The sequence below is a fragment of the Ascidiella aspersa genome, chromosome 2 (assembly GCF_963924565.1).
Source record: "Ascidiella aspersa chromosome 2, kaAscAspe10.2, whole genome shotgun sequence".
Lineage (NCBI taxonomy): Eukaryota > Metazoa > Chordata > Ascidiacea > Phlebobranchia > Ascidiidae > Ascidiella > Ascidiella aspersa.
Window position 1 is genome coordinate 34,793,891 of NC_139448.1, and position 25,089 is coordinate 34,818,979.

General features: G+C 35.5%; 2 protein-coding genes across 2 annotated transcripts in view; both read left to right on the forward strand.

Moving 5' to 3' along the window:
• Positions 1 to 14,865, forward strand: part of LOC146165468 (DNA polymerase epsilon catalytic subunit A-like) — a 44,032-nt gene extending 29,167 nt beyond the window's left edge. The window contains exons 30-47 of the mRNA XM_083382614.1: positions 131 to 311; positions 789 to 921; positions 2,194 to 2,302; positions 2,714 to 2,834; positions 3,206 to 3,379; positions 3,833 to 3,978; positions 4,698 to 4,786; positions 6,278 to 6,412; positions 6,965 to 7,097; positions 7,863 to 8,037; positions 8,657 to 8,830; positions 9,217 to 9,292; positions 9,633 to 9,782; positions 10,826 to 11,060; positions 12,657 to 12,819; positions 13,274 to 13,452; positions 13,826 to 13,995; positions 14,744 to 14,865. Coding sequence (XP_083238740.1) covers positions 131 to 311; positions 789 to 921; positions 2,194 to 2,302; positions 2,714 to 2,834; positions 3,206 to 3,379; positions 3,833 to 3,978; positions 4,698 to 4,786; positions 6,278 to 6,412; positions 6,965 to 7,097; positions 7,863 to 8,037; positions 8,657 to 8,830; positions 9,217 to 9,292; positions 9,633 to 9,782; positions 10,826 to 11,060; positions 12,657 to 12,819; positions 13,274 to 13,452; positions 13,826 to 13,995; positions 14,744 to 14,865 — 2,665 coding nt within the window. The remainder of the gene's footprint in view (positions 1 to 130; positions 312 to 788; positions 922 to 2,193; positions 2,303 to 2,713; positions 2,835 to 3,205; positions 3,380 to 3,832; positions 3,979 to 4,697; positions 4,787 to 6,277; positions 6,413 to 6,964; positions 7,098 to 7,862; positions 8,038 to 8,656; positions 8,831 to 9,216; positions 9,293 to 9,632; positions 9,783 to 10,825; positions 11,061 to 12,656; positions 12,820 to 13,273; positions 13,453 to 13,825; positions 13,996 to 14,743) is intronic.
• A 1,614-nt stretch (positions 14,866 to 16,479) lies between these two features.
• LOC146165469 (adenosine 3'-phospho 5'-phosphosulfate transporter 2-like) lies at positions 16,480 to 23,149 on the forward strand. The gene is made up of 7 exons (XM_083381354.1): positions 16,480 to 16,651; positions 16,941 to 17,062; positions 17,891 to 18,045; positions 19,030 to 19,182; positions 19,426 to 19,571; positions 20,174 to 20,352; positions 21,085 to 23,149. Exons 1-7 carry the CDS (start codon positions 16,520 to 16,522, stop codon positions 21,230 to 21,232), a joined length of 1,035 nt encoding a protein of 344 aa, XP_083237480.1. The 5' UTR covers positions 16,480 to 16,519; the 3' UTR covers positions 21,233 to 23,149.
• The last annotated feature ends 1,940 nt before the right edge of the window (positions 23,150 to 25,089 follow it).

Below are 25,089 nucleotides of genomic sequence, written 5' to 3' on the forward strand. Positions count from 1 at the left end.
CCAGATTTCTGAGTCAAAGTTATTTGCTTTCATGCGCATTAATTGGGTCTAAACCGTTGTTGTTATGTCCATCGCCTTATCTGACCAGAATTTGTTATGATACAAATTTACCGCCATTGTTACGTCACAGGGCGGCCCAGGTGCTGAACTTGTACGAGTACCAGATCCCGGAGTCGGACTACCAACGTCACTTGTGTTCGATTCGCACAGAGCTTTCCCACCCTGATGTTGTGGCTGTCTACGAATTGCAAGTTCCTCTTCAACTCAGACTCATTGTTGAGCTGGGGTGCCTATGGACAGTCAAGCGACAGGTGAAATAATGGACACCAACTTTTATGTCTTTCCACCTTTCAAATTATTTGAATGTCTTGAAATTGTTGTTTGAATATTGAAAATACTTTAAAAAAAACTTAAATTTCTCTAAAAGAATTTGAATAGTTATTAAGCATAACGGTTGGGGAGGTTGTAGTTATCATTTTAAGGACGTTTCGAATAACTTGTTATTTAACTTAGTGTTTCCAGGTGACTATATGTTAAAAATAAATAAAGATTCATACAGTTTCCAAATTAAACCTAGATATGATTTTAAACTAATGGGCACAATAACCGAACGACCTAGTTTAATTTTTCTGTTTATTAATAATTAAAATCAAGAAAAAAGTAAAATTCGGCCTTGTCAGGCTTTAGAGCCGTGGTCGGCAACCAGTAGGCCTTAAGCAAACAGTCCGCGAGTATTCAACTTCTGTTTAAATGTCTACTAAAATCCTAAAATAAACATTTTAATAAAGGCGAGTCGTCAACTAGCCGGGACCGACACTGACACATTCGGGATGGAACAACTCCAGTTCCGTTCGATGTCAGGTCATTCGTACCTGGAGTCTGGCAAGATGCGACACATCTACATCTACCACCACTTCACAGGCGAGTGACGTCATGCGAGCTATGCACGCTATGTGTGACGTCATCAAACATGACGTACTGCGGTTTCGAGTGGAATTACTTGGAAAAAGCATCGAACAATCAAATTCGCCATAAATAATTAAATATTGCCATTTTTCAGTAATCGACCCTAGGCATGTCCGATAGTATCGGATCGTAGCCGATACCCGATACAAAGTTTTAATCAGTACTCGTCTAAAACTAAATAGTATAGATTTTCTTGTCTTAGTCAAAATCAGTCACAATAGGTTCTAGTTAAATAAGAGAAATACATTTCGCCAATCACGGCATCATCAGTCTCTTAATTCAAATGAAATTCATTTTGATGATGCCGTGATTGGCGAAATATATTTCTCTTTTATAAACTAGAACCTATAGTGACTTATTTTGACTGAGACAAGAAAGTCTATACTGTTTTGCAACCATTCGAAGTCATTGTCGTCATTAACGTGCATTAGGGCGAGGAGATATTGTCTTTTTTCCATATTCAGTTTGCATCGTCTAAAACTAGGGTGATATCGGTGCCAGTCTGATACCAACTTAAAAGTAAAAAATTTTATCTTTTGTAATCCAACACAGTCATTCTACCTTGAAGGATATATATATTTTTTTTTTAAATATATATATATATATTTGTTATTATTATTATTATTTTTTTTTTTTTGTAGGGTAACTGCAATGGTAAATAAATTTATTGAGCAAACTTTAGCCTACAGTAACCTGAAAAATATACCTTTAAATGTTTTAATTTTTTTACTTTTTGTCCAAAATATCTGGTATCAATATCGGGATAAAATGGCATACCGGACATCCATGTTCGACATTGCCAGTTATCTAAATTCAAACTATGTGAATGTAAAATTTAGCCCAAGCAGTGTAACTTTAAGAGATAAATATATCCTAATTGTAATTTGAGAGATAAATTTATCCAATAGGTTAACAACTGGAGTTAACTAAATTTCTTAGCGCGAGCATATTTAGACCTATAGTAACCTGGAAAAAAGTGCTTTTGAACCTTTCAATTTTTTTTCCTTTATGTCCAAAATATTGGGCAGCAGTATCAGAATAAACTGTCAAGTACCGGACATTTCATCGACAGTGCCACTTTGCAAGGTTCAAATTTTGTCTAATATTGCCCAAGCAGTGTAACTTTCTGGCTATGTTTATTGTTTTGACGTTTTTCGATTCCTACTGTCGCGTAACAATGGGTTAAAAGTCTTGTGTACATTCAAATTCAATGGACCCGTATTGCAGGCAACAAGCACATCGTTGGAACGTTCGTGGCTGCTTCAAACAAATGCATGTTGTACATTGTGGATAGAGTGAGGGCCAACAGACTGCCTAACCTCAACAACGTTTACAAGTTGGTCATTGTTTTTAATTTTACAACAATACTTAGTTGAATAACCATGTGTCTAAACAGTATTTTGTTTATGGTCACACTAAATGTTTGGAGAAAAGTCGAACACATTTATTTACGTAAAGCTTAACTAAATCCCGCCTCATTAAAAAAACTTCTTCTTTTGAACATAATTATTCTCATTATGCAAAAATTTGTGCAAAAGAAAATGAACGATATACGTCATACTTCACACCTTCGGTTGAGTCGCTTACCGAAACGCTGTCACCTCAATTTTACACACCAAAATTTATATATTTTCCTGTTTGAGGAATAAATATTTTTGGAGAAAAAAAGCGTGTGAGGCACTACCCTAATGTAAATTGCCCGCACCCATTTCCAACATACTCTTTTTAAAACTTTTTACTTTCTCAGGAGCGAGCGAGAAAAATGCTTGAGCGAAGAAGGTGTCAGCGAAGGGGATCTCCCGAGCTCCGAGTACACCTTCGAAGTTCGGGTTGAGACCGACCTGAGGCAGATGTACAGGAACTTGCAGGTGCGAGTAAGAGTAACTCGTCCGATGCGAGTTCACTTTTAACAAGGACTTTTGAGACGAATCCAACAAGCAGTCTATAGTAATTTAATAATGTTAACTTCTTTAATAAATATGAAAACTATTGCGCAAGTTTTGGATTGGATTTAGAAGTTTAACAAACAGATACGTAATTAAGCGAATCTTAAAACTCTTCAATCAGAACTGGCACATTTAATCCAGCCAACGGTCCCCAAAAATGAAAAATAACCCTTAACGCTTTTATCTTAATTTTTAACTTCGTGGAACCCCTAAAACTAGTTCACGTACCCCCAAGGGGTCCATGGACCCCAGTTTAAAAAACCCTCATTAACGTAAACCTCTTGCGAGCGCAGAGGTACCTGACGGCGTACAAGGACGAGCGTAGAGGGCCTACCTTGGTTGCTTACCAATCTACTTATGACGTGGCTCATCTACGAAGCAACCTTCCAATTGCCAACGACTTCCCGGTTATTTTAGTTCACAACAAGCAGATGTCAAACTTCGTCGACGAGCTCAATTGGCAAAGGGTATTTTATTTTTTCTGGGATTTTTGTTTTAAATAGGCCTTCCTAAACTCTAAAGCAGTGGTTTTTAAACTTTTTTAGCTTGCAGCACACTAAGAAAATCTGAAATATTTCGCGGCACGCTTTTAACAGAACAACAATAGAGTAACACAGTTTGGGACACATGTTGGGAATCACTGCTTTAAAGTCTGTGTGAAGTTAAAAAATCATTATTATAAATTATTATTATTTAAGTTGTTTTCACATTAAACTATAATAAATGAGTGTTTTGCCGAAACAAAAAATTAAAAATTCATTATTTTCTTTCCTCCTCATCACCTCGCCTTCTTTCTCCAGGATCATTGTTTATAACTTCATTTATAAATATAATACTATACGGAATTTCCAACCGAAAATAAGATATTTAAAATTTGGACGTTATTAATTTTTCCTCATTACTTCATCTTTTTCCTCTAGGATGCCGCTCTCGAGATGCTCCAGCACTTCCTCAACAGCGACCTCGTGATCCCTCAGCTGCTGGAGTACAGCAGATACTTCCACATCCCTGTGGGCAACCTCCCTAAGGATCCAGCGCTCTTCGGAGCTGATCTCTTCTTCACAAGGTGAGGAATAAATTGAAAGATTTACTTTTAATTTTTTATATTCGAAACCAAAATACATTTAGTATTAATGATTTTTAGCTTAACTACTTGATTGTTATATCTAGATCGTCAATTATGGCTTTAATTTTTTCACTTGGTTCTAACAATGGGGTCTGTGGACCGGGTACTTTTAATAGTTTTAGGGGGGAGGGGGGGGGGGGTACTTTTAATAGTTTAGGGGGTCCAAGTCCAACTGTTTTATAAAGGCCCAAAGAAGACAAGAGTTGAATTGAAAAATGCTTTGGCGTCTTCTCCCTAAATATATTTTGACTTCATTTCAGTTTCACATCCGTTGGACCGAAAACAGCAGGTTTTTTTTAAGTCCAACTGTTTTAAGTAGTCATTTCGAAAAATTCATGCCGATCCTGGTCCAGGCGAACCTAAGAAAGTTTTGGGGGCTGCGCGTTAAAATATATTTCAAGAACCCCTGTGTCCCAGCGTTATTACTGCTTCATTACTAGGATGGTTTCCGATAATATTTTATGCAATAATTTCTCTACCGTATATAATTAACGCCACCTTTGGACATAACATTTTAAGCATGATTTAATGCATTTAAAAAATCGGAATATACACCTGTTTGTATTTCTTATCCTTAAAATCGGGTAGCGGTGTCTGACGAGACTCGGCCAGTCTTTTTTGCATGTAAATTAGTACGTTAACTCCTGTATTGGCTGCAGGCATCTCCAGAAGCACAACCACCTTCTTTGGTGCTCGCCAACCGACAGACCAGATCTTGGTGGAAGAGAAGCAGATGACAGTAGACTAGGTGAGAGCTTGTTAATGTCCGGTTGACCGCTGTTAAGGGTCCTCTATGTTAATTCCTACTGCAAAACGAACTAATTTTGAGCGCTATGAGCAAATTAAATAGGTATCTTTTTACTTTTCAACAGCTCTCTTTGAACCACACTTACACCGGTGGTCCCAAACTTTTTTCACTCACAGCACCCTAAATAAAGTAGTTCACGGTGGTTTACTATACATGAAACTAAATTGGAACAGCACATTTTAACTATGTGCACAATGTAAAATAGCAGTCTTGATTTGTTGCGCTTCAATCGTACATAAAAATTGTATTAACAGGCTTACCAATAAAACAAAAACTGGAATCTAAAACGACTTAAATTAACACCTTTGAGCGTTAGAAACGGCATCTCGGTTGAAAACCAATGACTTTCACAAATACACCAGAAAAATATAGTTAGTACATGTTAAGAACTTACGATAAAGGAGTTTCTGTATTTCTATGTAACTTACACGAGTAAAGCGCATTGACGTTAGACAAATTTTCGTTACTAAGTAGTGAGTCAATGACAAAATAACACAAGAATATTAAAATAGTTTGCCTTCAAATAGCAAAATATGCTTAATTAACAAGTGTTCAAACCTATAGATATTAGGTCATTTTTTAAAAATAAATTTATTCGCCTAAAGAAAAGTGTGTCAAAAAAGAGGTTTTCACTTCCAATGTCTATCGAGGAACGACGCGTCTTATTCCTTTAATGTACCCTGCTAAAGACTAGCCAAAAGCCTTAACACACCATATCATTTTACCCAAAACACTTACGTCAAGTCAAATAATTAAAGGCAATGACTTAAGTGCGCTCAAGTCAAATCGACTTAAGCTATTATGCCATTTAGCCAGGCTAAACACTTCCAATTTCACATTTAATCAAGGAGAGTCTTGCGCCACCGGTAAAGCACCACATTAACCTCCATGTACCAACATGTTTACGTCAAGTTAAAACACCATATATACCTCCAGGTACTAAAAGTCCTACGCCACCGTTAAAACACCATATTAACCTTCAAGTACCAGTCCAACAGTGTTACACCACCATTAAAACACCATATATACCTTCAGGTACTAAAAGTCCTACGCCACCGTTAAAACACCATATTAACCTTCAAGTACCAGTCCAACAGTGTTACACCACCATTAAAACACCATATATACCTTCAGGTACTAAAAGTCCTACGCCACCGTTAAAACACCATATTAACCTTCAAGTACCAGTCCAACAGTGTTACACCACCATTAAAACACCATATATACCTTCAGGTACTAAAAGTCCTACGCCACCGTTAAAACACCATATTAACCTTCAAGTACCAGTCCAACAGTGTTACACCACCATTAAAACACCATATATACCTTCAGGTACTAAAAGTCCTACGCCACCGTTAAAACACCATATTAACCTTCAAGTACCAGTCCAACAGTGTTACACCACCATTAAAACACCATATATACCTTCAGGTACTGACGAGTGCGAGCGGGCTTCGATCGACATCAACAACCCGGGTTTCTACCAGAGCGTTTGCGTCCAGATCGAACTCTCGTCCCTGGCTATCAACACAATCGTACAATCGCACCACGTCAACGACATGGAAGGTATTATCTTGACACAATTTAAGCAAAATAATGTTGATTTGCCGCGCTCATCTAATTTGCATTTCTACCCGAAAGGTTTGAAAAGCAGATTATCTTTGTCAATTTAAAATAGGGAGGAACAGTTCAATGACAACTCAAAAACAAGATTAAAATCAGTACTCCCTACTCGTACAAACTACTTGTTCTACGTAAGTTTTCAAACGATTTATTATAATCGACTCTCAATGAAAATAATACGTTTGTGATTCACTCGCTGAATCACTTTAGACCACAGAAAGCCTGTTTTCAACTTACTGTTCCTATTAAATTGTAAAATAGTTTTACGTGCATATTTTCTATGGCCGAAAGAAAGGCTGAAATATATTGTTGGCAGCAGCCTGCCAAAAATAATATATACTGAAAATACGCCCTTGTGGTATTTACTTATCTATCCGACGTTTTGGTTACCTATCCAGGATGCCTTTATAATGTCACATTTACTGGTATTTTCAGCATATACTATGCCTGAAGCCAAGCATATTTAGTAAAAATACCCAAATTGTTATTGTGAAGGTGCTGCCAGTAGTGGAGTTAGCTTCGACGTGATCCAACAATCATCCTTAGTGGACATGGTCAGTGGCGGTCACTCAGCGGTCAGTGGACTGGCGAGCTACGACGACACAGCTCTATGCTCCAACACTTTCAGGTGGCTGCATTTTTTATCACTACAAAGTTTTGCCAACAAAATTTCGATAAGCTGGAAACAAAGGAAAATTGCGGGGGATTCGGCAAAGTTTTGTTCGGAAGAAATTGAAGGCGCGAAATCAGTGGTTAAAAAAAATTAGAAAGCACAATAAAAAATTAACAAAAATTCGCGACACTTTTTTTACAAAATCATACAATTATGACTGCACGGAAAAAATAGGTAAATACAATCATGTTATCAGATGTCGATATTTTTAAGTCCGAGATGCTTGCCTGTATGCTTGTTCGTAAAAAGTACTGTATGCCTGTTTAAATTAAAATGTTTTTCCGTACACAGTTTAGAACCGGGGTTCTTAAACTGGGATCGGTGGACCCCTTGGGTGTACGTGAACTAGTTTTAGGTGGTTTATACAGGCCTAACTATAATCATGGTGCAACATTTAAAAAATGGAAAAAGGTTTCGAAAACAAGTTACTTTATGTAACTTGTGACGCACTTGATGACAAAAAAATTAGGCTAACCCTGGCCACACCAATCTTTAAAAAAGTTAAGGAACTCTTGCTTCTCTCAAAATATGCTATTGTGTCGTGGCCCAAACACTAGAAAATTAAAGTGCGAGCTAAAGGTTTCTTTTTACTAAACCTTAGTCTCTGGTCCAGGCCTAGGCTGCTATAGGGGTCAATTGAGCAAATCACTCTGCACAAAAGCCAGAAAAAGTTACGAATAAACGATCTTCAGTCCTTAAACGTCCTTGTTGTTTTTTCAGGATCCTTAAATCAATGGTCCAGGGCTGGCTTCGTGACGTGTCCCTCTACAAGAACTTGCTCGCCGACAACCAGCTGCACAACTTCTACCGTTGGCTTGGCAACCGATCCTCCCTCTTCTATGATCCGGCGCTCTTCCGGACTCTACAGGTCATGATGAAGAAGCTCTTCTTGCAGGTGAGAGATTTGACGCTTTTTTTATTTGGGGATTTTAAAAGATCCCAATTTTCGCAATAAATTGTGTTTCTTTTGAGAAAATCCTGTTTTCCTTTCCACGAATTTTTTTTTTCGTTAAATTTGTTTAATATAGCTTTTTTACAAAATCATAAAAACATGAAAAAGGGTAACAAGATTAAAACAATATACTTAAGACTTTCTTGTATGAGTCAAAATCAGTCATTTACAAGCTCGAGTTATTGATAGAGAAATATATTGCTACAATTTGTGGTCATTACGTGCATAAGGGCGAGGAGATATCTTCACTTTTACATATTTAGTTTGCAAGATAAAAACAAGTCGTTTATTTGATCAGGATAATTATTTAAATCTACCAAAAGATAATAAAATTTAGCCATATTTTATACTTCACTATTTTTTGCGGAGAAAAATACCACGATATGCATATTTGTTTAATCAATAAGCCATGTCTGGCCTGATCGGAAACCTTTAGTTATGCGGCCCTTTATGAAAAACGCTATGAGATTCCTGCTATAATAAAATAATAACACAATAATAATTGAATGTAATATATTTTAATAATATATTTTTTTTAATAAAAAAAGTTTTCTTTCTTCAGTTGATCGCCGAATTCAAGCGCCTTGGTTCGAAGATCGTCTACGCCGACTTTTCCCGAGTGCTGATCTCTACTCGCAAACGAAGCGTTAATGACGCAATCTCCTACTCTGATTACGTCATCAACTCGATTCTCAGCAAAGACCTTTTCCACTCGATCGTACTGGAGGTGGACCAGGTGAGATTCGAACGCGAAACCTTCGGAATACGACAGATCCTTGTTTCTTTGTTTGTTTTACATGCACGCGTTAGTTTTAAATAAAACTGTTTCTGTATTTCAATAAAATTGCGTGTTTTTTTAAATTACTCGGCTTAGAAAGATTTAAAGCTAAAGTTGTCCACTTTTACGTGCGTTTTAAAAGAATAAAGGTTTAAATTTTATAGTTTGCTACCCCCCCTTAAAACTCATCAATAGTGTGAAGCACTCCTACTAGGATTTTTGTTGAGTGATTCACAATAATTTCACAATAAACGATTCTGTTCAAAAACGTTAACAAAGTTCCCCCAGTTTGAATAAGCTTTAAATGTGTATACTAATTTTTTATCATTGTTTTCGTATGGCAGTGTTGGGCTAATCTTCTATGGCTGGATTCGGCAAACCATGGTGGAATCAAAGTGGAAAATCCACGCGAAGCAAAAGGTTTGTTTAACTGTTATAACATTGCAAATTTTTTGGAATACTTAATTAAAACGAACGAGTGTAGCCAAATTACTTTTCAATTGGTTGATTTAATATAAATGAAAAGTGTTTTTTTTTGTTTGCGGAATTTTATAAAAATATTACAATAGCTTTTTATACAACGCTTGCATGACCCACTTTTGACTTTCAAAAAAATTTCTTGTATTCCACAATTTTATTTGCATAGTTTAACTAGTCGCACCCATAGATTGTTTCTATCCGGTTAAGGTGAATATGGCAATCTTTAACAATTTGACGTGTGTTTTTTGTTCACGCCCAACTTGTGTTTTTACTTGCACAGAAGAGGAAACGACCGGTTCGCAGGGGGAGGGCGTTAATGACGTCACAATGAGTCCCCCAGCGAACGAGGCGGTCGAGATGAACTTCGCAGTGGGGAAGTACCTCCCCAAAGAAGCCAAGATACAAGATCATTTCGAACTTATTATTGCAGGTTGGTGTCTTGCTTTTGGTTCACGCTGGCTACTTGAGATTTTCAGGATTTTTCGAATTTTAAAATCTCTCTGACTTTAGAACAAATTTCGCTGTATCGAATATTGGTTAAGCTGTGTCTAACAAAGCAAAACGTAACTAGAAATGTAGCCTTAACTGTGTTTGCAGCCTGATAAGCGAAGTATAACGCCTTTACAAATTATCTGCTTAAAATTATATTTTCAATCTTCTTTACCGCGAGATTTAAACGAAGTAAAATAAACTTTTTTTTTTAGTCTAGCAATATATCCAACAACGAAAATATTGCCTAAAAAAGAAAAAATAAGCTTGAAACTGTAATAACATGGAATATGGCCTGTGTCTGTAATTGCCGAAATGTCTGTCTTTCGCAAAATACTGACTTTACAAAGCTGTAGATTAGTGATTCTTAACCTTTGATTAATTATCCCTATTTAAAGAAATAATGTGTTAATTTGCGATCAATTAATGATTAAACAGCACTAGAAAGGCCTGACATTCGGCGTTCAAATGCAATTAAAAAATTTTAAGATAAGAACGCTAGGTAAAACATTTTGTTATTCAAGGTTCAAAGATAGCGTCCTATATCATTGTCAAAAAAACTCCTCAAAATTGTAAAATTACCCCTTTGGGAGAAATTACCCATAGGTCAAGGACCACTGCTATCGATGTTTAAAATAAGAAGAAATGTCATCTAATCTAATCTTTCTTCCTCTTCCTCCATCCACCAGGCTACATCTCTCCTAAACCGCGAAATTTAAAAGAAAAATAGCTTAATCTTACAGGCAAAATATAACGTCACGCAAACTATCAGCTTAAAAGTTTAAACTAATCTTTAAAAGTCTTTAATCTAATATGGCTAACTATTATAAATATTTCCACTATTCTAACCAGTTGTTGTCACCAGGAAAGGTATATAAGCCAATATTTTAGCGATGTAGCAGGCTTTCAGTGAAATGTCTGCTTTAAGATTTAAACTTCTTCAAATCTTTGATCTTACCTTTCTCTTCTTCCTGCATCCACTAGGCTACATCTCACTCCTCCACCGCGAAGCTCTCAACGAGCGTCTTCTCATGGCTCCCGGGAGCACTCCAGTGGTGAAGAGAGGACACACGCAGACGCAGCTGGACACCTCCACCTCCGAGATGAGCACAGAGGAGAGGACTAAGATCGCTGTTCCGAGTGATCCCAGCATCACTCCGCACATCGTCACCTACTCCCAGGATCTGGTGGCTGGAGACATGAGCAACCAGCTGCTGAGGTGAGTCTGGGCTGCTATCTTAACGATAAAAACGTATTTACTGGGGAGCTATGTGTGATTAAACTTCTCAAATACCTATCGACACCCTTGAGCATTAAAAAATGGCACTGCGGCACCCCGGCTGAGAACCACTGACCCAAGGTAAAAATCGCAGGACTTTACAGGTTCGCTGCAAATTTTTTGAATCTTTAAAAATATTTGGGTGTCCTTGAATTGATTTGAATCTTGAAAAGTTTTGTTAAAAAACTAAACCCATGTTAAAAAGTATTTGAGTTGTTTGCATACAAAGAGTCTTTACATGTCAGGACTTTGTGTGTTATGTTGTAATGTGGCAGACCGGACTGCAGAGTCGGTTTAAAACTATGTTTCTTAACACCAAGGGGTGCTGGTGACAGCAGACATGAGCATTGAGCAACCAGCTGTTAAGGTAAAAATCGCAAGACTCACTTTTTTGACTCACGGCGCTCTAAAAAAATTTGAAATATTTCGCGGCATACTTTTAACAGAACAACAATAGAGTAAGTTTAAAATCGCCCTGAACACACGACAAACTATATGTATATGTCTCGATATTATTAATTTGTAATGAACAGTGCGTACTTAAGTCTAAAATGCTTGAGTGTATGGCTATTGGTAATATAAATACTCTCTTTAATTTTCCGATATTACAAAAAGTTTCGCGGAACACTTGACAATCACTCGATGCACGCTAGTGTGCCGCGGCACACAGTTTCGGAATCACTGCTCTACAGCGTTGGAACACAATACACGCTTTTTTAAATAATTTCCATAAAAATGCTAAAGTCATTTATATTAGATAAAATCGACATTTTGCTGTTTGCAAACGTTTCGGCAATATCTCATGCCACCATCAGTGTAAAAATACGGGTAAAGATAAAAACGATAACACATAAAAAAGGTCTGCTCGCCTAGTCTTACGTATAGTCTTACTCGAGTCCGAAATAGTATTTCTCGAGTCCGGATTCCGCATCCGGCAAATAAACCAACTTGTCGAGTCCTAAGTCTGATTTCACGTTGATTGCTTTATATCTGTTGCATTTATATTATATTCTTGCAAACCGCATTTTCTACAACATTCATGCACAATTGAATTTTCCATAACAATATTTTTTCCACCAAAATACCGAAGTAAAGTCAAGATAAATAAAAAAAACTGTGACTAATTGCACTAAAGTCAAATAAAATCACTGATTTAAGTAAAGCATATTCACCACATAAAAGTAATATTTTCCTTATGAAACTTTATTATATTGCTTAAACAAATATTCAGGTTTTAAACAAAGACCTCTTATTTCCTCCTCAGCATATCCCAGCGGATGAAGAGTCTTCCCCAAAAAAAAGAGTTTAATAAAAATAAAACGATTTTGCACGGAAATGTATTTAGACTCTTTCACATTTTTTGGACTGAAATCAACAGATTTCTGTAGTTTATTTGTATTGTGACGTCAATTTATGACGTCATCTATGAAAAGGTATTGCTAACATTGGTCCACGCAAATCATAAAAACATTGTAGAGGTCTGCGGAAAAAAAGTTTAGGAACCCCTGACCGAATCCAACTTGCCTTTCTCCTTAGTATCTCCCAGCGGATGCAGAAGAGCCTTCCAAACGACAAGGAAGTTCTCCGCGAGATGTTTCCCTCCCTCCCCGGATCCCATCTCCACCCCGACAACCCAGCTCTCGAGTTTGTTAAGACAACTTGCAAGATTCTATCTCTTGACCAACACGTAACTGTACAGGTGAGTGTTTTGTTTAATACGTTCCTCGCTTAAATCACTTAAACACTTAAGTCACTGTTTTTTTATGACTTGATTTAAGTCGTTTTGGTAAGGCTTAAAGTCAAATGACTTGGGTTAGAATTAAGTGTTTTTTTAACATTTTATTATAAAATTGCGTTATTTATCTTAATTTTTTGCACGTTAAAGGTTTGTTAAATGTTGTTTATATTTTTTTTTTGCATTTTTATTAAACGTGTGTGGTTGGAGAATTCACAAAATTCCAAGTATTTGTTTACTTGGTTGGGTATATTTACTATAAACGGAAATCACAAACAGTAAACAAAGATAAATGTAAATCCTTTATGTTTAATCAGAGAATTTACCAGTCGGTATTGTTTTAATTGTGATTTGTCGCAAATTGAGATGGAGTGTTCTTGACTAATTTTTAGTTTTACCCTAATTTCTGCGATTTTAGGTTGAAAAGCTGCGCCGTAACCTACTGCGCATCATCGGCGTGGGCCAGTTCTCCCCCTCAGCCGAATGGGAAGACCCCTGTGCTTCATACGTGCTTGGGCAAGTTTCGTGCGATTCTTGCGGACTCTGTAGGGATCTTGATCTTTGTAGGGACTCACTACTCACAGAAGACGAACAATGGTGGGTGGTATTTTCGGGCAAAATTGTTTAAATTTGTAAATTGCCTGAATTAATTCTTTTAGGTCGGAACGACTTGTGAGAAAATTATGCCAAAAATTCAATGCTAGCCCAATATTAAACCATTTACATAATGAAAAGTAATTCTAGTTCTTTTTTAATTTTCAAGAATTCTGTAATTCTAATCTGATTTAAACTTATATAAAAGACTCTAATTTTCATTCTGCAATTTTGAAAAAAATTCAAATGCTTGAATTTAAATTCTAATCTAATTTAAAAAAAAAAACTAAAAATAAATCTAGTTGTCTAAGCCTGGCATAAACTACACAATACACATATATACTCCTCGAGCTTATTGCCTAATCTCTCTCGCCAGCCAATGGGCGTGCAGCGCTTGTGGCTCGCCTTATGACGTCACATACATCGAGCAGCGGCTCGTGGACGACCTCCAGCGGCAAGTGATGACCTTTAACCTCCAGGACGTGAGGTGCACCAAGTGTCGAGGAGTGAAGCAAGCCAACCTTACAAAGCACTGCGAGTGCGCTGGTAAGAACCTATTGTTGTGTCATAAAGTCTATAGTCTATGCGTTAAACGTTCTAGAAATCGGTAAGAATGGCCCGTTGTATTTTGTTTTATTTAAGAAAGTATACTGAGAGCTATATTGTTTGTGTTTTAGTCTCGTCCATTAGTAATTGTTTCCTGATTTTTTTTCCACCTAGTGTTCAAAAGCTTATGCTTTTTGTGTGTGTTTCCTAACAGTACGCTGGTTTTTGTTTTTATTTCATTTTAAAAAGTAATATAAAACATGACGTTGTGTGCTTGTAAAATATTTTTCTTATTTTGGGTCGTTTTACATTTCAATGACTTTCGAATGGTTGCTAGAATTGGAATTTATTTACAAATTCAATCTAATTAAAAAAAGCTATCTTCGCCTATAGGTCTCACAACTCACGTCCCCCAAAACCGTTTCGGTCCCCCAAAACACCTTAAAAAAAACACTGGTCTGGTAAACAAAAAACATTTCTTTACCGGTACGGCGTTTCTAGTTTCTACTAAAAATATTTTCTCGGCCGCCATTCCGGCAAGTTTTGTCTCTCGTATATAAACCTAAGGTTCACACTAGACGCGTCTGGCGTTTAAAAAAAACGCTTTCGGTTGCGGAAAGTTGAAATATTTTAACTTTGACGCTTTCGGTTAGAAGCGAGGAAATTTGCCGTTAACGATGGCAACGCGTTATCGTTGGACGTTAACGCGTCTAGTGTAAACCAGCCTTAAATCCTCTTATTTAACCAGGTGCCTTTGAACCTACAATTTCAAGCGAGATGCTGGAAAAAAACCTCCAAGTTTTCCGCAACATTTGTCGCCACGCAAACATGACGCTGCTCGCCGATTCGCTACAGTGGTTCTCGTCTTAAAGCACACCGCCTCAATCGCGTTTTAGTAGCGAAATTGCCCGTTTATTGTACTTACGCTTTACAGTTTTTGCCGAACATGAATTATTGTGGTATTGTGCGCGTGTGGATTTATTTTTATTAACATAAAAACCTGATCTACAGCAAGTGATATTGAATGTTAGTGACGAAAACGGCCCATGAAAAAATAGCCTACTCATTTATTGAAAATATAACTTAGTAGCAATCATCAAAACAAAAGTTTGGCCCTAGTTTTAGCTGTGTGTATTCAAGTTATAAAAAAAATACGTTGATGAGATAAATGGAAGAATAGAAGCACTTAAAACTAGCCAAATTGTTTAAATAGCACAATATTTGTTTTGTCTTCAAAATAAAGTCAACTAGCTTTTGAAAACGTAACATTCTAAACCAGTGTTTTTAAAATATTGTGTCCAACGACTTAAGCTCCTGTAATAACTAGTATTTCAACGCCTTGTAACTTCAGTTGATTATGAGGTTAAGTTTTTCAGCTAGGTTTAGGAAATATGTCAAACCTTGGTTAACTCCAGACTATTGTCAAACGTAATATAAGTTTACGGGCATGCTATGTTTTGAAAAAGTAGTCGGGTTGGTATATGTTTGCTGTTATTGACTGTTTCAATTGTAGATTAATGTGCTTACTTAGCAGGAGAGCAGAGCGAAAAACAAGTATTATCTGCCTAATCTCCATCTAATTAACGGGTTTAGAATTAATTAGCAACGATATAGCCATTTCCGTGCGCACTTTGTTATTATAACATTTTATTGTTTTTTTTAAACTGCTACGATTTGGGGGAGGTACCCATTGATTTGTGAAACAAGATTAATAAAACGTGACTTGAAAGTTGTAGTTATTAAAATTATGATGTTTAACGTGTTATTATGAACAACTTAGGCTGCAAGCCTATTTGCTTGGTTTTGCAAGTTGCCGGTTGATATAGCGGTAAAACTTTATTAAGGCCTGTAACAATGCATTTGTTAGACTGTTTAACCAAGTTTATGGCGCTGGTCTAGAATCCTACCACAACACACATAATTTGAGTTGGGTAGGTTAGGCAATATTATTAAATAATATTACTTGACTAACGGACTAACCCAAACACTAACCGACGCCCTAACCCTAATATCGTGTGTTGCTTTACTAATTGTTTCAACACTGTGGTAGTATTCTAGACCAGCGCCAAATTGGGAACTTGCACATCAAATTTTACAAAAAGGGTTAAGTTTTGCTAAATTTCTAAACCTCAGGTGTGCTTAAACCTTAATTGCACACCTGCATACCTCAAAATTTGCCGCTGCATACATGAGATCTTGGCATGAAATGCATGATGGACTGTTTTATATACCACTAAAACAGTGCTTTTCAACCTTTTTGCTGAAGTGGAACCCTGTGGAAACATTTCACTGGCTCGAGTAACCCGAGTGCAATAATTCCACTGACTCGAGAAACCCCAGTGTAATAAACACACCTCAATTAGCTAAACAATTTAGAAATTGCGGAACCCCTGGTCTGTACTAGCGGAACCTAAGGGTTCCGCGAAACCCTGGTTGAAAACCACTGCACTAAAACAAGACCCTTGTTTTTTAAGGGATATATTTACACTCAGGTTATTAGACTTAATGAATCCATGTTAACCAAATGACTAACAGTAATGAAGTTGACAGTGGCGGAGTTTGCGGAATTCAATTCAAGAAATTCTCGCGACCAATTCAGTTCTCCTTATGCGTTTTTATCATATTTTTCCTTTTTATTCTCTACGGATATTATCAGGTGAGATATTTATACATTTTACCTAAAAATTAACCTCACTGATAACATTTCATTACAAAAATTTAAGGGATTAATTAATACATTTGTTGAGTCTACATATTTCTACATGAAATCAAATGTGCTTGATTATATACACCAGCCTTGAAAAATATCATATCATATTCGGTTTTAATAAACCATTTGCCAAGTCACAATTCTTGAGAATTGCGAAACTGTGTCATACAAGTTGTCTACTATAAATATCAGCCTAATCTTTTGTCATTTTTTTATGCAAACTTTTGTTATTTAGGAGTTGATATTCCATGTTAAAGAGCTTAAGCAAAATGGAATGTTCGTGACATTGGTGCAGTTTGGCTTCTATGCTTTATTTGGCTTGCAAAGTCAAATCATATCTGAAAGAAAGGCAGAAAGGTATAGTTTAAAGATTGTTAATGACAATGAATGGTTAACATTTTAATTTGTCCTTCTTGTCAGAAACAAAAGCATTATTTTACTTCCTGTTTGGAAGGCAAATCAGCAGTAATAGATTGATTTTAATCCATTATTCTGCAAGAAATATTTCAAAGTATTAGTTGAAAAACATATTCTGGTCAGCTCTATTGTCTGTAACTGAATTTAGTAGAATAAAATAGGACAGTGTTGTTTTGGTTTATTTGCGATACAATTTTTCGGGAAGTTTAGCCTTATTTAAAAATGCAATAGGTTAAGCTTGCTATATATATATTGCAAGATTATTTGAAAATAAGGCTTAAAGTGCAGGGGTCACTAAAGCAATTTAAACCTAAATTTTCATAAAATTTCAAAGCTTATTACATTCATTATTTCATAGTTTTTTTTTTATATATTTCATTCTTATAACTTTAGGTAATCAAGTTTACAAAATTTAAATAAAAAATTTTAAACTGACTTGCAGCCTTAAACCCTAACAGTTATCTGGCCCGAAAGGCCTGACCACCGCGAACGAAAGGCCTGACCACCGCGATGGTCAGGCCTTTCAGTTATCCAACCCTTTTTAAGGTTGGTGGGCCCTGGCTTGGTGTAAGGTATTTTTCTAAAGTAAATACACATAATGCCAATATACTTTTCACAGTAAATGCATTCTTTCATTGTAAAACTACATCGCGACACACATCAAAAATAATACAAGTTTACAACCAATGCTTAATTAAGCGATATTCTGTTGTTTTTCAAGTAATATTATAACTGGATGCAACATTTTTTTTATATATATTTTTCCAGAACACCTTTAAGGTTGTATTTACTTCTCGCCTGTCTTACAATCGGGACAATGGGGTTCTCTAACACCTCACTGGGATACCTCAACTACCCAACTCAAGTTATTTTCAAGTCTAGCAAACTGGTGCCAGTTATGGTCGGAGGAATTTTAATACAAGGTTCACCTTTATTTATCACTATATGTGTTATTTAAAAAAATTGAGTTAGCTCCACCAGGGAACATATCAATCAATAGAAATCGCTCTTTAGGGATAAACAAAGTTATAAGTTTATAACCAGAAGAGCCATTTCAATCTTTTGATATATATATTATGTGTTATGTCAGAAAAAATAATGCATAATGAGATTACCGTATTAAATACTTTTAAATGTTTTTCCCAACAAAATTATAAAACATGAATACATTCCTTGAATGTACTAGTAAAATCGTTAAAGACAGCGGTAATCTCACTATGTTCTAATATATAGAACATTATCTAAAATATAGGTGGCTCTTACACTAAAAGTTAAAACTCATCTGTGCTTCAGGTGAACCAAAAAAACTAATCCCATACAACTAAATAAAAGAAATAAGTTAAAAAGTTTAACTGATAACTAAGATGTTTTTAGCTTGATAATAATGGATCTCAGAGCCAAAAAGGTCGAGTAAATCAACATCATTTTGATAAAGATGTTTTTAATCATCATCAGATAGTGTGAGTTAATGTACATCAACTGATGATAATACGTATCAAAATGTCTTAATCAAGATGATGTCGATTTACTTAACCTTTTCGGCTTAATAATTCATTATCAAGTTACATTACAGATCCGTGCGTAGTATAACTAAGATGTTTCTATATCTTGAAAGTTACATGGAAGTATGTTGCACTGAATATGTGAAAAATAGAAATCACCTTGACACTTGCAAGATAAATGTTGACCTTAATTCCTGATCAGTAACAGCAAAATAATCTAGCTTTTCTTATACTGTTGCGTTTGTTTTTATTCAGATATACTGACGATGCCTTAGTTGGCGAAATATATATATATATATATATATCTTTTAAGATCTGGTTAATGTGTCTGACCTGAATTGCTAGCTTTGATAGTTTATTTTGCTGTTACATGAAAGTATATAGAAGTTCTTTGTTTATTCATAGGTAAAACCTATCGATGTCTGGATTTCCTGGCTTGCCTTTTGATGACCTTTGGCCTGATTATATTTTCGTACGGAGACCAAAAGTTGTCTCCCAACTTTGACTGGAGAGGAATTTTGCTCATTTCGCTTGCGTTATGCTGTGATGCCATGATAGGTGGGTACACAAAAAATTTTTTTTTAATGGATAAATGTTTGTATTCACCAACCAGTTTTTCAAAGTTATTTCTTTATTTTAATTTTGTTTTTCTTTTTTTAAATTAAATAATTTTAACACTGTAATCTATAAACAATGTCCAAGCTATGGTTGTGTAAATAAATCTACCCATTAACGTTTATAACTTTTTTAGTTTTTTGATTTGCCTAATTCCTTTTATTTCTTTCACTTTTTACCATTTAGGAAATTTCCAAGAACTGATTTTGAAAAAGTACAAAAGCAGCAATTCGGAGATGGTGTTTTATTCCTATGGAATAGGATTTTGTTACCTTTTGATTTTCCATGTTTTGTACGGAGGATTTGGCGAACTAGCATTATTTTTACTAAAGGTCAGTCAATATTCAACGCATTTTAAAACATAGGCCAAAATTATTTAATCTGTTTATTTAGGGACTCTATCAAAGATATATTCAACTGAAATGTAATATTTATGTATTTTAAAACTCCAGCTTATTGCTATTTAAACTTTTATCCTTTGTATAATTAACCTAAACAACTTAAAAAGATCATATATAGTTTAAAAAAATATTTTAATGTTGTGTATGCAACTGAAATGTAATAATTTGCAGTGTCTATTAACCATTTTTATGTCAGGGTGCAACTGTTTCCAGCCATTAAACTTTTTTCATATTTACCATTTATATGTTTTTAACGTTTTTTTGTAAATAATTATATTTAACTGAAATCAGTCATACGTATTTTTAAACTGAAATCCACAATAATTACATTCAAATTCAATTTAACATTTTTTATAGAATTCAATAAAAAGTCATCATAAACTGGAATATATACATTATATTTATTTTAAAACTGGAATGTGATTTTTTTCTGTGTTTTCTGGTAACAATATAGCCTATATTTAAACCAGTTTATAACTAATTTAGAAGCAGCCATTTCCAGACACCAGATTTGCAAAAAGTAATTTTTCTAGAACCCAAAGAATCTTGTCATGATCTTCCTTTTTTCGGTTACTGGATACATCGGGATTTTATTCGTTCTCCAGTTGGTGCGATCTTTCGGTGCTCTGATCGCCGTAACGGTGACTACTTGTCGAAAAGCAGTCACAATTGTTCTGTCGTTTGTGTTCTTCACCAAACCTTTTACAATGCAGTAAGTAGTTTGCTTTTATTGTTTTACCATAAATTATAAAAAGTATTTCTTAAAATTAATTTTAAACAGTTCTTAAACTTGGGTCCTCCCCTTGGTATTATGTAGATCAGTTTTATGGGGTGTAGAAAGGCCTAATATAAATATTTGTGTATTATTTAAAAAATAAAATGACTTTTCAACAAGAAAAGAGTTTAATTGAAAAGAACGCTTTGGCACCCTCTCGAATACACTTAAACTGTATTTAAGTTTCACATTATTTGCCCCAAACATATCCAGTTTCTTATGTCTACTTATTTTATTCTGTCAAGTTATGAAGCCAGTTTTAAAATTTCATGGCGACCCTGGTCCATACAAACTTAGAAATATTTCCTTAGGAGTTGGCGTTTTAATGAGTTTGCAAAAATGCAGCGTTAAATATATTAGTGTTATAGAATTTTTTTGTAAAAGCAAAACAGATTATGAAGAACCGTGTAAATTATGCATTTTAAATAAACTTTTTTAGGATTTTTTTAATAAACTATTTTTTTTTTTTTAGTTTTTATGTCCAACCACTATGGCAACAATTACAAAATAAGGTCAAAATAAACCTCATCGTAATTGGTTACCTAGCTGATATGCACATTTAATTTTTAATATGCAGATCTACTTCAGTTTACGATTTTTTTTACCTTAAAAAAAATGATCTTAAATTTCTCGCAAAAAATGATATTACATTTTTCTGTGTTTTTTCAGGTATTTATGGGGTGGCCTTCTGGTGTTACTTGGTATCGCTTTAAATGTTGCAAGCAAGAATGAAGCACAAATCAAAGAAGCCTGGTATAAGTTTCAGCGCAGGAGACGACCGAACGATTTCCGAGATGAACTACCATCTATCGTTTAGTTTTAGGTGTTTCATATAAGCTGTCTAAACCAGTGGTTCTCAACCTACGGTCCGCGTCAACTTTTCTTCCGGTCCGCCAAATATATTACAACTTTAAATCTCAATTGCAAAATGCAAGATGTTGAAGGCTTGTCCATCAAGTTTAGAGCTTCGCCAGTTTCGTAATTTGCAGAATTTTGACGTAACATAGAATTAATGGTCTACTTTGGACTTTATTGTACGTCACAATGCAAGTGTTGTGCCCAACTGTTTAAAATTTTAAAAGTATGGTACAACTCGTTCAAGTTTTAAACTTTAAGACCAGTTGTACGTGAGAAAAAACTTTAATAGAACCACGTATAACACGTATGATATTAAAAAGACAGCAGCGAATTTCTCACTACATTGAAGTTTTCGTTCTTTGCTTTTAGGTTTCATACTTTTGTCGTAATTACATTGTGGGTTGATTTTGATGTTTAAAGGTCAACCGGTTCGCAAAATTCGTTGTGAAATTTTACCGGTCCCTGAGCTAAAAAGGTTGGGAACCACTGCTTAGACTCTAAACGATTCAGAAATGAACTATAGTCGATTTTGAAGATTTTTTTATATATCCGCTGTCTATTTAATCGCACTTACGACCAATCGTGTTTTTGTTCTGTTTGTTTTTGCAGCGGTTATTCTCAAGCCAGACGTGGACAACTAAATAATTCTAGTTTTCTAATTCAATGAATTAGAGCAAAATGCGGCTAATTTTAGTGCTAATCTTATTTGTGAATTGCTTGTGTGCTCTAATTCTAGTCCTAATCTAATTTGTATCTTACCAAAAATGCTACTTTGTCCAACGGCAGTTTTACTCTCTCAGTCGAAGCAAATAATTTTAATTAATATTTTTAGGTAATTTTTACAATCTGAAAGCATATAGGCCATGCTGTGTGCAACTTTTTTGTTATTTAGGGGAAAAACTGGTTTGGTCAGTTGTGAAACTGTCCGCAAATGTTTATCTTTTAATGCGCCGCAAGCTAAAAATAATCGAGAACCACTGTTCTAAAGAGCTATTAGTGGAAATTTGAGCCGGATTATAGGACTTGTTGCATTTTCATTTGAACTTATTTATCTGTCCGTTAAAACAACTTGAACTATATAGTCGTATATTCCCCACTGTTTAGCGTAACTTATGTGGTGCGCATTAAATTAAATTATAAGTTGTCTTATTTTTGTTTTTTACTTTGATGTATTCAATAGGTGCCGATTCAAAAAAAGTGTTAAAATTATTATTCCGCAAGAATATACAGGCTTGCCACAAAATCTTTAAATGTCTTTAAACTGCTTTTCATATTTCAAACTATGTTTTTTTCAAGTCTTACAATTCAATGTATTTTGCAAGTGCCCTTAAAACAATTAAAAAAATGTTTTTTGATTGAGGTGACCACGGCATTTACGCTGTCTTTCGAATTAAATTAGAAAAAGCGTCGAGTGATTTAATTTTGGGTCTTTTAAAACCGACAAATTTTCTTTAAATGGCGAATTTTTTTAAAAAAGATTAGAAAACAATTGTGTGGCAATCCTGAATATATCGTCTAACATTGCATTTTTTCAAACATACAACCAAAACCTGACTTGTTTTCCTATATTTCTATTGCATCGTTGGCGGATTCACTTTAAAGGCTCTTATTATTTTTTTTTTCCTTTTCAAAAGAAACTGATTTTATCGTATTACGTATCACGATATGTATTGCAGATAGCCAAATTTATTAGTGGGAATGCGTAGACATCTAACAGACGGAATTGTTTTAAACATTTTCGTTTTATACTTGTACGCAATTTTCGTTTTCTCATACAAGTATATTTTTCAACCTTTTTACCGATATTTTTACATCAAGGTCTAAAATTGTGTTGCACGTGTTTAAAAATTTGGTCTATTTATTTGTTACACAATAAATCGCTTTTATTGTATTTTGTTGTACTTGTACTTCGAATTTGCCTATACCTTTATATATTGCGTTGCTTTCAAAAAAGGTATAAACCAGTAGATTATACTGTTTTATAATAGTGAGTGTTTAGGATATGTTAGGCATTCAAGCCTACTAAAATTTATATGGAAAAAAACGGCTAATATGGAACCCTATTAAATTCACAAATTTCGTTAAACATGTTTTGCGTACCGTATTGAACTGAAATATCGACTTCTCTCCTATATTATAGGTCGTTTAAAAAGGTTGCTGAAGACAAATCTGGTAAGTTTTTGAATATTTTTTTGCTTAATTTTCTTTCTTTAGTATTATCTTAAACCTCTCTATATTTGATAATATCTTGTTGGTTTTGTTTTGTTTATATTTTTCGTGACACCTCTAAAAGGCATGATCCGGCCTTGCTTAAAACGAAGAGATTTGAAATATCTTTGCTTAGAATGACTTCACAAAAAGAAAAACATAGTATAATGTCAAATTATCTGTTTTGAATTTGCACAAGTTTGCATAATATACGTTATGTATAGCTTAGTTTAAAAACAATGAATATGCAAAAGATCATATTTTTGGTATACTAAGCGGCAGCCTACACCTCTTCAAAATTACACCCAAGCATGTAATCAAGTTTTCTATTCGTATTTAATTCCCATGCAGCTTAACGGATCGGCAAATAAATAACGAGTAGTTTAAAGTTCCCGAATCGACCGTACATGGCGAAGCGAACTTAATTGCTCTGTCTGCGGGTTTATTTCCGTACACATAAAGACTCCCAGCGGTCCGCAAATAAAACACTAGCATAATCATGTTGATGGCGAGCGTGATTACTCTTGCTTGCTGCATATACCCGCTTGCAGAGGCACTTGAGAATTCATTTCCTGCCCGCGCTCTCGTATAACCACCTATTTCCCCTTTCGGGCCTAGCAATCGATACTTAGATATACGTAGAGGGCCACTTAAACTAGTGGAATTCGGGACTTAGGCTTTCCATTGGGAAAAATGCGCAGCCGAATTCAATTGCGCTTGTAGCAAGTTCGTAAAGGTTGCTTTATTTTTAGCAGGGCTGCGGATTTGGGCTCGGGACTCGAGTAAGACAGCGTAAAACTACCCGAGCCCCGAGTCTGACGTGCGTATGCACAGTACAAAATTTTAAAACTGATATTGCCGCCAACTGGAAATTGTAAAGGTGAAATAGCAAATGGTGGAATATTTTCCAATCATGTGTTGTGAGTGAATGAGTTATATGACACCCATATGTGAGTGGTTTGCAGAATTTCCACCTTAGTTTAGTTGCGTAAATGTGTAAAATACAAGCTGCATAGTCGGGAGCCGGGCTCGCGTCTCGACGAAATCTGACATTTAGCCGGAGTCGGACTCGGGAGTCGGTTTTGAGGAGTCGGACTCGGGTTTAGTTTTTTGGCCAGAGTCGGACTCGGGTCATTTTTAACCGACTCCACAGTCCTGATTTTCTATGTGTAGTTTTGTACTGATAGTTACAAGGACTAGGGTTCATTTTTTGGCCTGAGTCGGACTCGGGTTCTTTTTTTGGTCAGAGTCGGACTCGGGACTCGGATTTGGGTTATTTTTAACCGACTCCGCAGCCCTTATTTTCAGTCTGTAGTTGTGTTGGTAGACTCAGGGTTTATTTTTTTAGCCAGAGTCGGACTCGGGTTATTTTTAACACCCCTGATTTCCAGTGTATAGTTTTGTGCTGATAGCTACTTGATCCTGGGACCAAAGGGAAGATGCTGGCCAAGTTATCCCGAGTGTCCTCGCATCCGGAGTCGGATGGAGGCAGGATCCCTCCTCCTATGTTCCCAATCTTCAAGGATGTCGGAGGACAGAAGAGATCGCGAAGCGCTTCCAAGCCGAACTTGAAATCGCTCAGTTTTTGCGCGGTGAGTAAAAAACCAA

What these genes read in the sequence shown, in the direction of transcription:
- LOC146165469 (XM_083381354.1), top strand. Translation starts at nt 16,520, where the DNA reads ATGACTAACAGTAATGAAGTTGACAGTGGCGGAGTTTGCGGAATTCAA. An exon ending in ATGCTGTGATGCCATGATAG is followed by an intron (nt 19,183 to 19,425) that starts GTGGGTACACAA and finishes TTTACCATTTAG; the next exon opens with GAAATTTCCAAGAACTGATT. An exon ending in ACCAAACCTTTTACAATGCA is followed by an intron (nt 20,353 to 21,084) that starts GTAAGTAGTTTG and finishes GTGTTTTTTCAG; the next exon opens with GTATTTATGGGGTGGCCTTC.